The sequence below is a fragment of the Macaca mulatta genome, chromosome 2 (genome assembly GCF_049350105.2).
Source record: "Macaca mulatta isolate MMU2019108-1 chromosome 2, T2T-MMU8v2.0, whole genome shotgun sequence".
Lineage (NCBI taxonomy): Eukaryota > Metazoa > Chordata > Mammalia > Primates > Cercopithecidae > Macaca > Macaca mulatta.
The window spans coordinates 15,626,202-15,640,247 of record NC_133407.1 but is presented as its reverse complement, the minus strand read 5'-3'; the positions used below and the strand labels follow the sequence as shown (position 1 = coordinate 15,640,247).

The window sequence follows — 14,046 nt, the reverse complement described above, 5'->3', positions numbered from 1 at the left end:
TGTAAAAAAAAAAATTAGTTTGGTAAGTAGTATGACATTAGTATTAGTTTGCCACCTCTGCTTTCTATTGAGGAATGATTAAGAAATCTTACAGACATAGGTTTGGTTGCCTTGGTCAAATATTAGCTTGGACACCAGTTGTGCTAATTAATAACCAACACATCTAAAAATATAGAGGGTGCCAGTTACTAAGTTCTACTCTTTGGGCTCTAACCCTGTCACACTCTTGCCATGTGATACTGGGGCTGTGACTCTTCAAACTACATGTATGGGAAAAGGACTTCTTCCCTTTTTCTTCCAATTCATTTAAATTATATTATTATCATATTATGTATTTGTTTTGAGACACAGTCTTGCTCTGTCACCCAGGCTGGGGTGCGGTGGTACAGTCACAGCTTGCTGCAGCCTCGATCTTCCAGGACTCAAGCAATCCTTCCAGCTCAGCCTCCCAAGTAGATGGGACTACAGGCAAGCACCACCGTGCCTGGCTAATTTATTTATTTATTTATTTTGTAGAGACTGATGGAAGGAAAAAAAAACCCGGCGCAGCAGAGCAGGGGTTGGGGCTCCTGGCCCCCGCCACTGCCGCTCGGGCTGATCTCAAACTCCTGGGCTTAAGCTATCCTTCTGCCTCCCAAAGTGCTGGGATTACAGGTGTGAGCCACTGTACCCGGCCCCAATTCTTAATAGCAATTCTTTTTCACTCCGACAGCAGAAGTTGGTTTCAATTTCAGATCTTGCCACTACCAGAATTAGCTGGACGTAACCTCGCCACCTTATTCTGTGTTCTTGTAACCACAGCTTTCTTTCCTTTGTTCTCTCAGACAAAGCAGAAGAAGCTGCTTCTGCAGGTGCTGTCTGCCTCCGTGTGCTCTTTGCCCCAGCAGTTCTCCCATACCTGTTTAACCATTTCCCTACGCTAAATTCTCTTTAAATGTCTAGGGAGCTCTCTGGCTGTCTCTCGCTTTCTCTGTTTTTCCCTGGATGAATCCTGACAGCCTGAGATACTACACATGTATCAGTGCTATTATGATACCTGCTTATGTGCATGCTCATTTGATTGGCCATTCTAATTTTTTAACTTCTAGGTAATGTGGATGTAATATCTGTCTGCTTCACGTTACTGACTTCTGTATTAGTTTATCGGGTCTGTTGTAACAATTTACCGTAAACTGATTTACTTAAAAACAGCAGGCCGGAAGTCCAAGATCAAGGTGTCAGGACCATGCTCCCTCTGAAGGCCCTCAGGAGGACTCACTGCTTTCCTCATCCGGGCTTTTGGCAGTTGCCAGCATCCTTGGCTTGTACCTGCATCAGTTTCCATTTCAGCTTTGGTCTTCACATGGCTTTGTTCTCTGTGTATCTGGGTCTGCACATGACCCTCTCTGGATATCAGTTTTGGGATTTAAGATTCAACTTAATCTACTATAACCTCATCTTAGCTAATTATATCTACAAAGACCGTATTTCCACACAAGGTCACATCCTGGCCCCCATTTAGTTGAGCCCAGAGTTTGGAGGGACAGTGTTTAACCTGACGCAGCTACCTAGTGCTTTGGTAAACACGATTATGGCTAGAGATGGGCAAATATAAAATTTATAGATTGTTCTGCTAATTGTTCTGCTAAATCCCAGGTGCCATAAGTATCATGGGCTTTGTACTTAGCTCCTCCTCTGATTGATATGTAATGGTACTTGAGACAGGATTGTAAAGGTGGAGCAGAAAGGTTATAGAAATATGCTGTTCCCTTCCAGCTTCAGAAGGGAAGTGGCATCGGAACTGGGTTTGGAAATTTAGGGTGAAGCATTCCAGGCTGGGGACAGCCTGTGAGCCCTCTGGATCTACCCAGTTCCCCTGTGAATCAGTTCAGTGGATCCTTAGGACACACAGGATCCTCTTAGGCAGGGAATGCAGTGTGGCCGCTAACCATTGGAGTCATGGGTGGTGTGCTTTTTGTTTTGTTTTGTTTTGTTTTGTTTTGTTTTAAATAGAGACCAGGTTTCACCATGTTGGCTAGGCTGGTCTCAAACTCCCGAGCTCAAGTGATTCGCCTGCCTCGCCCTCCCAAAGTGCTGGGATTACAGGCGTCAGCCACTGTGCCCAGCCACCATGAGTGTTTTTGGGGCTGTACCTTTGAGCGTGTATTGCATGCCATGAATGTGTCAGCTCTCATCCAGACTGAGTCAAACTGTTGGGCAGGAAGAATACTCATAAAAATAAGGTAGATTGTGTATTGTATGATGATGCCATCTATATGAAATACCCAGAACAGGCCAGGCGCAGTGGCTCATGCCTGTAATGCCAGCACATTGGGAGGCCTAGGTGGGCAGATCACTTGAGCCCATGAGTTTGAGACCAGCCTAGGCAACATGACAAGATTCCCCCATCTCTATTAAAAAAGAAAGGAAGGAAGGGGTGGGGGGAGGGAGGGAGAAATGCTCAGAACAGATTTGTAGAGACACAGTAGATTAGTGATCGCCATGGTGGAGAAGGAGGGAAGTGGAAATGACTCCTTAATGGTTATGGCCTTTGCTTTTTGGGTGATGAAAATGTTCTGAAGCTAGGTACTGGTGATGATTACACAACACTGCACATACTAAATGTGACTCATGGTAAATCTTATGATAGGAGCTAAGTGGCCTGACGAGACACAATGGCTGAACTTTTGTCCCAGGTGTTTACCAGATGAGAACTACTAATAACAGTGTTTTACTCTGTGCCAGGTGCTGAGCTCAGCTCAACCCATGCATTGCTCTGCATTTCCCTCACATCTCCCCTTTACCAAGGTTGGAGAAGACCAGGAGCTTGTCCGAGGCCTTACAACTAGTAAGAGGCCCTAAACTAACCCAGAATTGGAACCTGGGTTACCTGACTCCAGGGATGACTGACTAGCCTGGTTTGCCTAGGACTGTCCCAGTTTTAGCACTGAAAGGTCCATATCCTAGAAACCCCTCAGTCCAGAGCAAACTGGGTGACTGGTCACTCTGATTCCTAAGCCCATGCCAGGCTCCAAACCCGTTGTGCTTCCCTGACACGCTCCTGATTGGATCACCTGCCCTGAAACCTGTTGCACCAAGAGCAATCACTTTGGAATCCCTGATTTAATACCTCGGTATCTCAAAGAAATCCTTGTGGCTTTTCAAGACACAGCATGTAATATTAATGAAAACACCATGCCTTCTGTCTGGATTAATTTTTTATGAACAATAATACGTCTGATTAAACTGGCTGATTTACTAGGGCTGGTACAGGGTGACGTGTATGGTGACGTGTAGATGGTCTCTGACCACGGGGCACAGCTTCTTAGGTAGATCGGGGGATATTCCCAGTGTGCACTTGGCGTTCGTTCTGGCTGAGATGAGCTGTGTTGCCAGTACCTTGACAAAAACAGGATGGATTAGCCACTAGTCTATCGCACACCCTCACGTGAGGGATGGGCCTGGCCTATGGGGTTTTGCCCAGGCAAGAGAGTGAGGCAGGGAAGTCTGGGGAAGCCACTTGTGTGGCTGGAGTTGCACATTTTACATCTGATCCTCCTTCCCCATTTTCGGCTGTCACCCAGCTACACTGGTTTCACTGTGTTAGAGTATCTCTTAATAGTTCTGACATTCACTGTGTAGGTGCCATTTCTCATGCAAAGAAATCCAGCTCTTGCCAGCAACTCCTTTAGTTACATGTCAAAGAGATGCCAGCCTCTCCCTAAGTGCCTGTTTTCCTTCCAAGGGAGTGAATCAAGTGGTCTGGGAGCCCAGGGTGTCAGCTTTTCAAGTCTGGCAGAGCAGATTCAAATGTTTTGTATAAGGAATGACAGTCCTTCTAATGCCTCGAAGTTGTTTTTTTTTTTGTTTGTTTTTGCAGCTGAGCATCGAGCAGGCCCAGACGGTGGCGGAACAGGTGGAGATGAAGGCGAAGGTTGTGCAGTCGGAGGTCAAAGCGGTGACTGCGAGGCATAAGAAGGCCCTGGAGGAGCGCGAGTGCGAGCTGCTGTGGAAGGTAACGGAGCACTCCCCCACCCACGCTGTGCCCACTTGGCTTCCATGAACCCCAGCAGCGCTCTACAGGACTCTTTTCAGATCCAGGAGCCAAGCTCTTAAGTGTAAAACATTTGGTAATTTTCCAGAAAGTCTGTTGGCAGAAAGATGCAGGGGGTCCCTGGAACATTGTGGGTGCTGTGTGCGGTAAAACAAGAAGGGTTTTCAGAAGTACATGGGTAGCCAAGACTGGAAGCGGTGAAGCGGTCTCCAGTTTTATATTGCATTCACTCAAAGGGAGGCTAAAGAAGGGAGCGTAGTCAAAACTGTTGTTCAGAAAGGCAGGCTGGTAGGAAGCATCCCTATTTTCGGTGACCTGGCTGGTTGCACTTCCTGATCTCTTGTGGAAAACCAGTTTTCCTCTTCGGAGGCAGTGAGTGTGTGCCCTTTCTTCCTGTTGGAGCAGGAAGGAGTGCCGAGCACACTAGTGTGCGGTTTAGATAAAAATCAGCTGGAAGGACTACTCGCCCCACCCAGGCCAGCATTCCAACTGTTCCTTTTCTGATTTTATGTCCCCGCTCAGAAAGGAGGAGAGTTATGTCTATGAAAGGGCCAGTACTCCATGCCAGTTCTTTAGCTATAATTACATTCTCTGAACACATGAAAAAGGCTAGAGCTGACTTAAAAGAGTATCCTTGTGGAGCGTGCCTGTTTCCATCTCCAAACAATATGATGATGGTGGGGATGGGCCTCAGTTTCTGCAAGTGACCTTTGCTAACTACTGTGCCCTACACTGTTCTGCAAGGCATCGCTGGATTTTGCATTGCATCTTCCATTTAGTTAACTTCACAACTGGATGCTTTCTGCCTCTTCTCACCTCTTAAGGAATATGGCTCAATTGCTTTCTGACAAGAAGAGACTTTGGAGGTGTTAGTCCCAAGGTTTTTAATTCACATTTTTTGAGCACCTTTGTGGGCATGACATCGTTTTCAGACACTCAGATGTCCCCATGGGTCTGCCAGTGTTATGCCACCCACGAATGTTAATTATAACTGAGGGGCCCACTTCTTGCAACCTGAGAGCTTTGTAGTGAACTCTGCCACAAACTCGCTCTTCTGGATTTCCTGATGAAAAAGGCCTTTGTGTGTGGGGGTTTCTGCCGCTTTCACCTTAGTTACCCTCCCTCCTGTGAGGCTGACCCACTGTCCTCTCTAAAGGCAGTTCTGTTTCAGAAGAAGTAGCAAGTTTTTACTCTTGGGAGAAGCCTGTTGAAAGAAGAGTCAAATCCCTTCTTCGTTGTAGTAAGCAGTTAGTGCGTGCCCAAAAATTCATCCTCAGAGCATTCCAAAAGAAGCTGCCTTAGTTTGGACACTTTTGCTGTAGAACCTTGCTCCGAATCCTGTGGGGGTCCCTCTCTAATTACTGATTTTTTTTTTTCCCCCTGTTCCTTCCCAGCAAAGCCCTCTTGCCTTGCCTGTCTGTGTCTGGGCATCTCTTTGTTACAAGTTTTGTTTTCGTGCATCTCTGGTTACTTCACTTTAAGATATGTAAGTGCAAGGATTAAGACAACCCTGTTGTAAATATCCAGATGCCTCTCTTCATTCTTGGGCCTTATGTATTTTCAGTGGACTTGGCTACCTCATGGGGTTAGCTGCATGTGTAGTTCATGGGTAAGAACCAAAGGTGGAGGTTTGGCCCAATGGGCAAAGCTTCTTTAAATCTGTCCCCACGTGGGCCTCTCCGTACACATGTATCCTGGTTCACTGAACAGATGAAAAAGCAGGAATGAGTCGAAATCATATAATCACCCCTCCCACCCTAAAGGGAAAGTCAGGTTGAAATCCAGCTCTTTCAACAGTGGACGCTTATTCTGAAATAGCCTTCTATGGCTTTCAGATCTGTAGAACGACTCAAGTCACGATCCTCTGTGAAAACTATTTGGATAAGTTCATTCCCTTCACAGGGGAAAATTGCTTAGAATTAGAGAACTTCTAAAGAATAGAGAAACTAATGTTTCACTGGCAAAACAAAATCCCGTATTTCTAAATAGCATGGTTTGAGAACCTCAAGCAGGAATTATTTCGGCAAGTTAGAATCCATGTCCATATATATTATAGCATTTTAGATTTAAAGGGCTCTTTTGGAAATAATATAGACAAATTATTACCAAAAGCGTGCTATCTTAAAATTTGGGGTATAGGGCTTCTCAGGTTCCCAGTTGGGTTTTTTTTTTTTTTGAGACGGAGTCTTGCTCTGCCGCCCAGGCTGGAGTGCAGTGGCCGGATCTCAGCTCACTGCAAGCTCCACCTCCCGGGTTTACGCCATTCTCCTGCCTCAGCCTCCCGAGTAGCTGGGACTACAGGCGCCCGCCACCGCGCCCGGCTAGTTTTTTGTATTTTTAGTAGAGACGGGGTTTCACCGTGTTAGCCAGGATGGTCTCGATCTCCTGACCTCGTGATCCGCCCGCCTCGGCCTCCCAAAGTGCTGGAATTACAGGCTTGAGCCACTGCACCCGGCCCCCAGTTGGGTTTTTAAAACTGTTTTTAAAATACAGAAGTAAAGAGAAACTGGCCAAGCACAGCGACTCACGCCTGTGATGCCAACACTTTAGGAGGCTGAGGTGGGAAGATTGCTTGAGCCCAGGAGTTTGAGGCCACCCCTGGCAACATTAAGACCCCATCTCTACGAAAAAAAAATTTTTTTGATGCCCTATGGTGGTGCATGCGTAGTCCCAGCTACGTAGGAGGCTGAGGTGGAAAGATCACTTGAGCCTGGGAGTTCTGAGGCTGCAGTGAGCCCATTGTCAACACATAGTCTTTATCCTTCTCTGAGAGAGAGAGAGAGATACACACATATATATATATATACAGGCACACGCCACCAAGCCCGGCTAATTTTCGTATTTTTGGTGGAGACGGGGTTTCAGCATGTTGGCCAGGATAGTCTCAATCTCCTGACTTCAAGTGATCCGCCTGCCTCGGCCTCTCAAAGTGCTGGGATTACAGGCATGAGCCACCGCACCCACACACTACGTGTGTGTGTGTTCTTTAAGAGGTTTCAGGCTTCTTGCGGGGTAAGACTAGCCATGAAGTCCTGCCTGATTTTGCCTCTGGTAGCCTCTCTGTCACTCTCTCCACTTTCACAGCTACTTCTGTTGGCTAAACCACTTCCAACCCACAGCTGGGTGATCTCTGGTCTCTGTTCCCTCATTTGTTCCCCTTTAATAAACATTTCCCAAACTAATCCTTTTGTGGTGGTGGTGTTGTTGTTGTTGTTGTTGTTTTGAGACAGAGTTTTGCTAGTGTTGCCCAGGCTTGAGTATAATGGCATGATCTCAGCTCACTGCAACCTTCGTCTCCTGGGTTCAAGCGATTCTCCTGCCTCAGCCTCTCAAGTAGCTGGGATTACAGGCGCCACCATGCCCGGCTTATTTTGTATTTTTAGTAGAGACAGGGTCTCACTATGTTGGCCAGGCTGGTTTTGAACTCCTGACCTCAGGTGATCCACCCACCTTGGCCTCCCAAAGTGCTGGGATTACAAGCATGAGCCACTGTGCCCGGCCCCAAACTAATGCTTTAAGAATATGAATCTGTCATGTCATTCCCCTACTAAAAGCTGTGGTTTTGAAATGCTGAGCCTGTGCCCGCAGTAGGACCTTCATGCTGGCTGTTCCTTTGCTGAGATAGCTCTCCCTTTGGCCTTTTGTCTGGTCTCAGCCTGTAGGTCTGAACTTGTGAAAGGCACTGTCCCTCAGCACTCTGTCTGTATCAGGGCCCCTAGTCACTGTCTTCCACATCCTTTTTCTACTTTTTTTTTTTTTTTTTTTTTTTTGAGACGGAGTCTCGCTCTGTCTCCCCGGCTGGAGTGCAGTGGCACAATCTCAGCTCACTGCAAGCTCCGCCTCCCGGGTTCCCGCCATTCTCCTGCCTCAGCCTCCCAAGAAGCTGAGACTACAGGCGCCCGCCACCACACATGGCTAATTTTTTGTATTTTTAGTAGACACAGGGTTTCACCATGTTATCCAGGATGGTCTCGAAATCCTGACCTCGTGATCCACCCGCCTCAGCCTCCCAAAGTGCTGGGATAACAGACGTGAGCCACTGCACCCGGCCCCTTTTTCTACTTTTTAACGGCTATCACTATCTGACATGATCCATATTTCTTTGTTTGCTTTCGAATATTCCTTTTCTAAACTACAACTCTGTGCAAGCAAAGACCATATTTTATATTTTCTGTGGATTACGGCAGTACCTCCAATGCCTGGCAGAGTGTAGGTGCTCAGTAAACTCCTTTGTCAGGTGGCTGTTTTTGGTTTTGGTGGTGGGATCTTGCTATTTTTTTAAGGTGGGATCTTACTGTATTGCGCAGGCTGGAGTGCAGTGGTTATTTACAAGTACAGTCATGGCACACTACCGACTCAGCCTCCTAGGTTCAAGTGATTCTTCCACCTCAGCTTCCCGAGTAGCTGGGACTACAGGTGCACGCCACTGTGCCCAGCTCTAGATGGCTGTTTTAACTTTTATTTTTCTTTAATTTCTAGCTTACAGAAAAGTTGCATTAATTATAGCAACTCCATATATTCCTTATCCAGATTTACTGATTATGTACGTTTTGTTCCAATTATTACTATTACTGTTTTTTGAGATGGAGTCTTGCCCTGTTGCCCAGGTTGGAGTGCAATGGCGTGATCTCTGCTCACTGCAACTTCCGCCTCCCAGGTTCAAGGGATTCTCCCCACATCAGCCTCCCAAGTAGCTGGAATTACAGGTGCCCGTCACCACACTTGGCTAACTTTTGTTATTTTTAGTAGAGACAGGGTTTTGCCATGTTGGCCAGGCTGGTCTCGAACTCCTGACCTCAGATGACCTGCCTGCTTCGTCCTCCCAAAGTGCCAGGATTACAGGCATGAGGCGTGCGTGTGCGTGTGCGTCTTGTGTGTGTGTGTGTATGTATGTATATGTATATATGTTTGTGATCTGAGAGTGAGTTGGCGTATTGGAAGCACAGCGCTTTTACCCCTAATCACATTGCAATTATAGAAATCAGGAAATTTGATTTTGATACAGTACTAGCATCTATTCTTCAGTCCATAATCAAGGTTCCACAATTGTCCCAACAGCACTCTATTCACCCCAGCCCCAGCCATTTCCCCCAGTCCAGGGCCACTGATTGCATAGTTGTCCTGTGTCTAGTAACTATCTTCTGTAACCCAGAACAGTTCTTCAGGGTTTTTTTGGTCCATTTTGCTTTTGCTGCCTTTGAAGAAAGCCCAATGTCTTCTGTAGACCATTCCCCAATATGTGTTTGTCTGGTGCTTCCTTGTGATGAGTTGTGGCTTATGTGGTATTTTCTGTGCTTGGCTCTAAGCCTCTGTGTCTTTCTCCACTCTTGCTTTTCCCTCCAGGTAGAAAAGATCCGCCAGGTGAAAGCCAAGTCTCTGTACCTGCAGGTGGAGAAGCTGCGGCAAAACCTCAACAAGCTTGAGAGCACCATCAGTGCCGTGCAGCAGGTCCTGGAGGAGGGTAGAGCGCTAGACATCCTGCTGGCCCGAGACCGGATGCTGGCCCAGGTGCAGGAGCTGAAGACCGTGCGGAGCCTCCTGCAGCCCCAGGAAGATGACCGAGTCATGTTCACACCCCCTGATCAGGCACTGTACCTTGCCATCAAGTCTTTTGGCTTTGTTAGCAGCGGGGCCTTTGCGCCACTCACCAAGGCCACGGGCGATGGCCTCAAGCGCGCCCTCCAGGGTAAGGTGGCCTCCTTCACGGTCATTGGTTATGACCACGATGGTGAGCCCCGTCTCTCAGGAGGTGACCTGATGTCAGCTGTGGTCCTGGGCCCTGATGGCAACCTGTTTGGTGCAGAGGTGAGCGATCAGCAGAATGGGACATATGTGGTGAGTTACCGGCCCCAGCTGGAGGGTGAGCACCTGGTATCTGTGACACTGTGCAACCAGCACATTGAGAACAGCCCTTTCAAGGTGGTGGTCAAGTCAGGCCGCAGCTACGTGGGCATTGGGCTCCCGGGCCTGAGCTTCGGCAGCGAGGGTGACAGCGATGGCAAGCTCTGCCGCCCTTGGGGCGTGAGTGTAGACAAGGAGGGCTACATCATCGTTGCCGACCGCAGCAACAACCGCATCCAGGTATTCAAGCCCTGCGGCGCCTTCCATCACAAATTCGGCACCCTGGGCTCCCGGCCTGGGCAGTTCGACCGACCAGCCGGGGTGGCCTGTGACGCCTCACGCAGGATCGTGGTGGCTGACAAGGACAATCATCGCATCCAGATCTTCACCTTCGAGGGCCAGTTCCTCCTCAAGTTTGGTGAGAAAGGAACCAAGAATGGGCAGTTCAACTACCCTTGGGATGTGGCGGTGAATTCTGAGGGCAAGATCCTGGTCTCAGACACGAGGAACCACCGGATCCAGCTGTTTGGGCCTGATGGCGTCTTCCTAAATAAGTATGGCTTCGAGGGGGCTCTCTGGAAGCACTTTGACTCCCCACGGGGTGTGGCCTTCAACCATGAGGGCCACTTGGTGGTCACCGACTTCAACAACCACCGGCTCCTGGTGATTCACCCTGACTGCCAGTCGGCACGCTTTCTGGGCTCGGAGGGCACGGGCAATGGGCAGTTCTTGCGCCCACAAGGCGTAGCCGTGGACCAGGAAGGGCGCATCATTGTGGCAGATTCCAGGAACCATCGGGTACAGATGTTTGAATCCAACGGCAGCTTCCTGTGCAAGTTTGGCGCTCAAGGCAGCGGCTTTGGGCAGATGGACCGCCCTTCTGGCGTCGCCATCACCCCCGACGGAATGATCGTGGTGGTGGACTTTGGCAACAATCGAATCCTAGTCTTCTAATTGCATTTCCTAGGTTTCTGTGTTTGGGGTGTGTGTGCGTCTCTCTCCCTCTCTTTCTCTCTCTCTCTCTCTCTCTTTTTGAATTTCAAAGAAGAAACAGTCTCAGGGAAATTTCTTTTTTCTTTTTTTTTTAAAAGAGAACAAGAAAAGTACAACATTGCTTAAGTCCTACCTCATCTTTATTTTTTTACAGATGAATGTACTTATCTTTTCTGCAGGGATTGAGCCTGTGAAGTGATAATTTCTATCTACCTCATAAATCTTTACATTTCCTTCTGCAGCAGGCCCTCTTCCCCTCCTCAGTGGAGTTTGCATTTCCCTCTTCCCCTGCGTGGGGCATGATATGCACAAGCCTGGCATCCGTATGGCTGGGAGGGCACTGGGTGTGTGTGGTGGGGTGTATTCTGTAGATTGAGCCAAGGAAACACAAAAAAAACTACTAAGTAAAAAAACAAAAAACTATAAAACATGGAAAAAATAGGATTTGAAATGCATAATTATAGAGTATCTGTGTTCTTGAGAATACTGTGTTTATATGGGGTTAGATTATGTTGTGTCGTTTTGATCTTTTGGAAAATCTTCTCTTTTTTTAAATGCTGCAACAGAGAAATTTCCTCTGTTCTCCGTTCATACCTCAGTGTGTTTAACATCCTCTTCTGTATCTTTTCTTAATCTTAGACGTTGTGGCTGTGGCTTGCTAGCCAAGAAAAGCAGACCCTTCATGTTTTAGGGTATATAATCTTTATTTCTTTTAAGGGAGGGTGTGTGCATGTTTGTTTCAAAGCCATCTTGCACCCAAGTAGCTGAAAATGACACACTGCCTCCCCAAGAACCTCTCCTTTTCACACTTTGGTTTCTTGAAAAAATATATAGATGGTAGCTCAGGATTTTTGATTAAACGTATTCTCAAAAGTTAAGCTTTCTTATTTTGCTGTTAGGTTATAAAGGGTTAAATGGAAGGAAGAAGGAAGTTAACCTCATTCTCAGAGAGGGTTTTCAGGCATGGGCTGATGTGGACATGAATGTGGGTGGATGTGTGTGCTGAGAGAGTCAGGGAGCACATTAAATAACAAGGCACCCCTAATCTATAGTTGTTCTGTAGTCCTTGGAGTTTCTTTTCCTAAGAAGAGCAGGCAAAGGAAAGAACTTTCATTTTACAAGCACAATTTTTTTCCTGCTTTGAAAGTTCAGGGAAATACAATGTTTGAAAGTCAAAATAATACCAACAGCCCAGTCCCACACCCTGTGCTTGGGTCACTTTTTATAGGATTGTTTGCACCCAGGCCGTGCTTTAGGACCTCGTGGTTAACATGAATCCCCCCGCCCCCCTCCCCTCAAGGCCTTTGAGCATAAAGGATCTAGAAACCAAATTGTCCAAACCTGAAATGTAGGATGTAATGTCTTTTCTTAAACCTGTAACTCGGTACCAAAGAATGAAAAATTAAGGCTCCCACTGCAGAACTGTGGGGTAGAATCTGTGTCACTTTACAGGATTGGTTGGTTGTAAGCTGGACTTGGGTACAAAACTTGTGCTTCTGGGCATTGTCTGTCTCTCAAGTGCAAAGCAGATGTAGCTGATACCCTGCTTGTCAGAACCCAGTGGGTTCCTGCATTGCCCCAAATACTGAAATAAGAACCAAATTCTGGAGGAGCCCTCCTCAGGGAAAAGAGGGACTCGGAAACAAACGTCAGTGACTTACAAGGGAGACCTCTTGTTTAAACATAAAGACTTAGGGATCAACTTCTGTTCTCTATTTAAGAGAAATTTCTATTGCAAAATGGGTATAGTTTTAAATGAACAAAACAGATTAACAAATGGAGCAATTTGTTTCTATTATCCCAATAGAAAAGGAGATGATGGGGACAATGTGACAAGTCAATCAAGTTTCTTTTCCCATATACCTCTTTTGGACGTTTAATTTACTACTACTACAAGCTACGCTGTCTCTTCCCATTGCTTTAATTCTAGGGTTTCTGAGTGACCAAAATGGGAAGGGAAAAAAAAAAAACCTCATCTCACAGAGAACTGCATGCAATAAAAGATTCAAAAGTTGGAAAGTAACTTCAAACTGCTGCTGGCTCCCAGCTGCTGTTACAGGGTGGGAAGGTGTTAAGAAATCTTGTTTGTTAGAAGCTCCTTTTACTGTAGAATTTAATAGCGAATCCTTCCCCAATGCCTGTTCAGTTGCCTGTTGGCCATGAAGCTCTTTCTGGTAGAGTTAATATAATTAAACATTTTTGCTGTTTTCTATTTTGGAGTAACTTGGTGCTGATCCTTCCCTCTCCGCAGCCGCCCAACAAACCACCCTTTAAATACCAAAGACAACTGGTTTTAAATGCTTGAAAAAAAAATTTATTGAGGAGATGGATCTTGATTAAAATCCTTTCATAGTCATTTTCATCCTGCTCTTTTCTTTCTAATTTCCCCAGATGTAGGAAAATTTTGGGACCTGAATGAGAAATGTTCTTGGTGCGTAACAGTTGCTAGAGCTCCTTATTTGACGTTTTACTATGAATGTGATTCAAAAGCCAAGATTTTTGCTCCATGGCTGAAATTATCAGGTCTTAATTTACAGACTTAAAAATTTGCAGGCTTAGAGCAACTAGAAACTATCCCCTGAAATATGTGTGTAGGTCAGAGATACTACTACCTTTGTCCTCAGGGGTGGTGTATCTCCTTACCGTTCTGTATCCAGAGTGGTGCATGACTGGTATTTGAGAAACATGGTCACACTTGGAAAGCTTCTGTTTTTAAAACATTGGCCGTTTCTGGCTGTCCACGATTGACTCCTGACCCATAGGGATTGGTGCGAAGCACTTTGGAGAGTTCATTGTATGATGTGAAGTGTTCAAATCAAAGAAAGATGATAAAAGCCAACATTTGGCAGTCCCTAGTGTGAAACTGTGAAAAGTACCTGTGTTTAAATACGTAATCTCCTGCCCGTTATGAGGTAATGCCAGGGTAGCCAGGAGTTGGGTCAAAGAAGGGAGTCTTCAGCCTGATGGAAAAAATAAGGTCCTGGGTGTTAGGAGGTAGGAGAATAAAAAGGTTTCTGGGGAGTAAATGTGACAATTAGACAGTAGTCCCCATGGAGGTCTGATCTGGTCAGGTGGCAAGGGTTGGGTGGGGTATGATGTAAGCTCAGTTTCTGTTTGGAGATGCCCATTGGGTTTGGATATATAGGTTTGGGTATTGAGGTGTTTAAAGGAAATCTAAC

General features: G+C 46.5%; 1 protein-coding gene across 1 annotated transcript in view; it reads left to right on the top strand.

Annotated features, from left to right (window-relative positions):
- TRIM71 (tripartite motif containing 71) overlaps nt 1-12,269 on the top strand; it is a 77,796-nt gene extending 65,527 nt beyond the window's left edge. The window contains exons 3-4 of the mRNA XM_015132387.3: nt 3,860-3,994; nt 9,377-12,269. Of these exons, the coding sequence (XP_014987873.3) occupies nt 3,860-3,994; nt 9,377-10,828 (1,587 nt within the window). The 3' untranslated portion in view covers nt 10,829-12,269. The remainder of the gene's footprint in view (nt 1-3,859; nt 3,995-9,376) is intronic.
- Nucleotides 12,270-14,046: the final 1,777 nt, after the last annotated feature.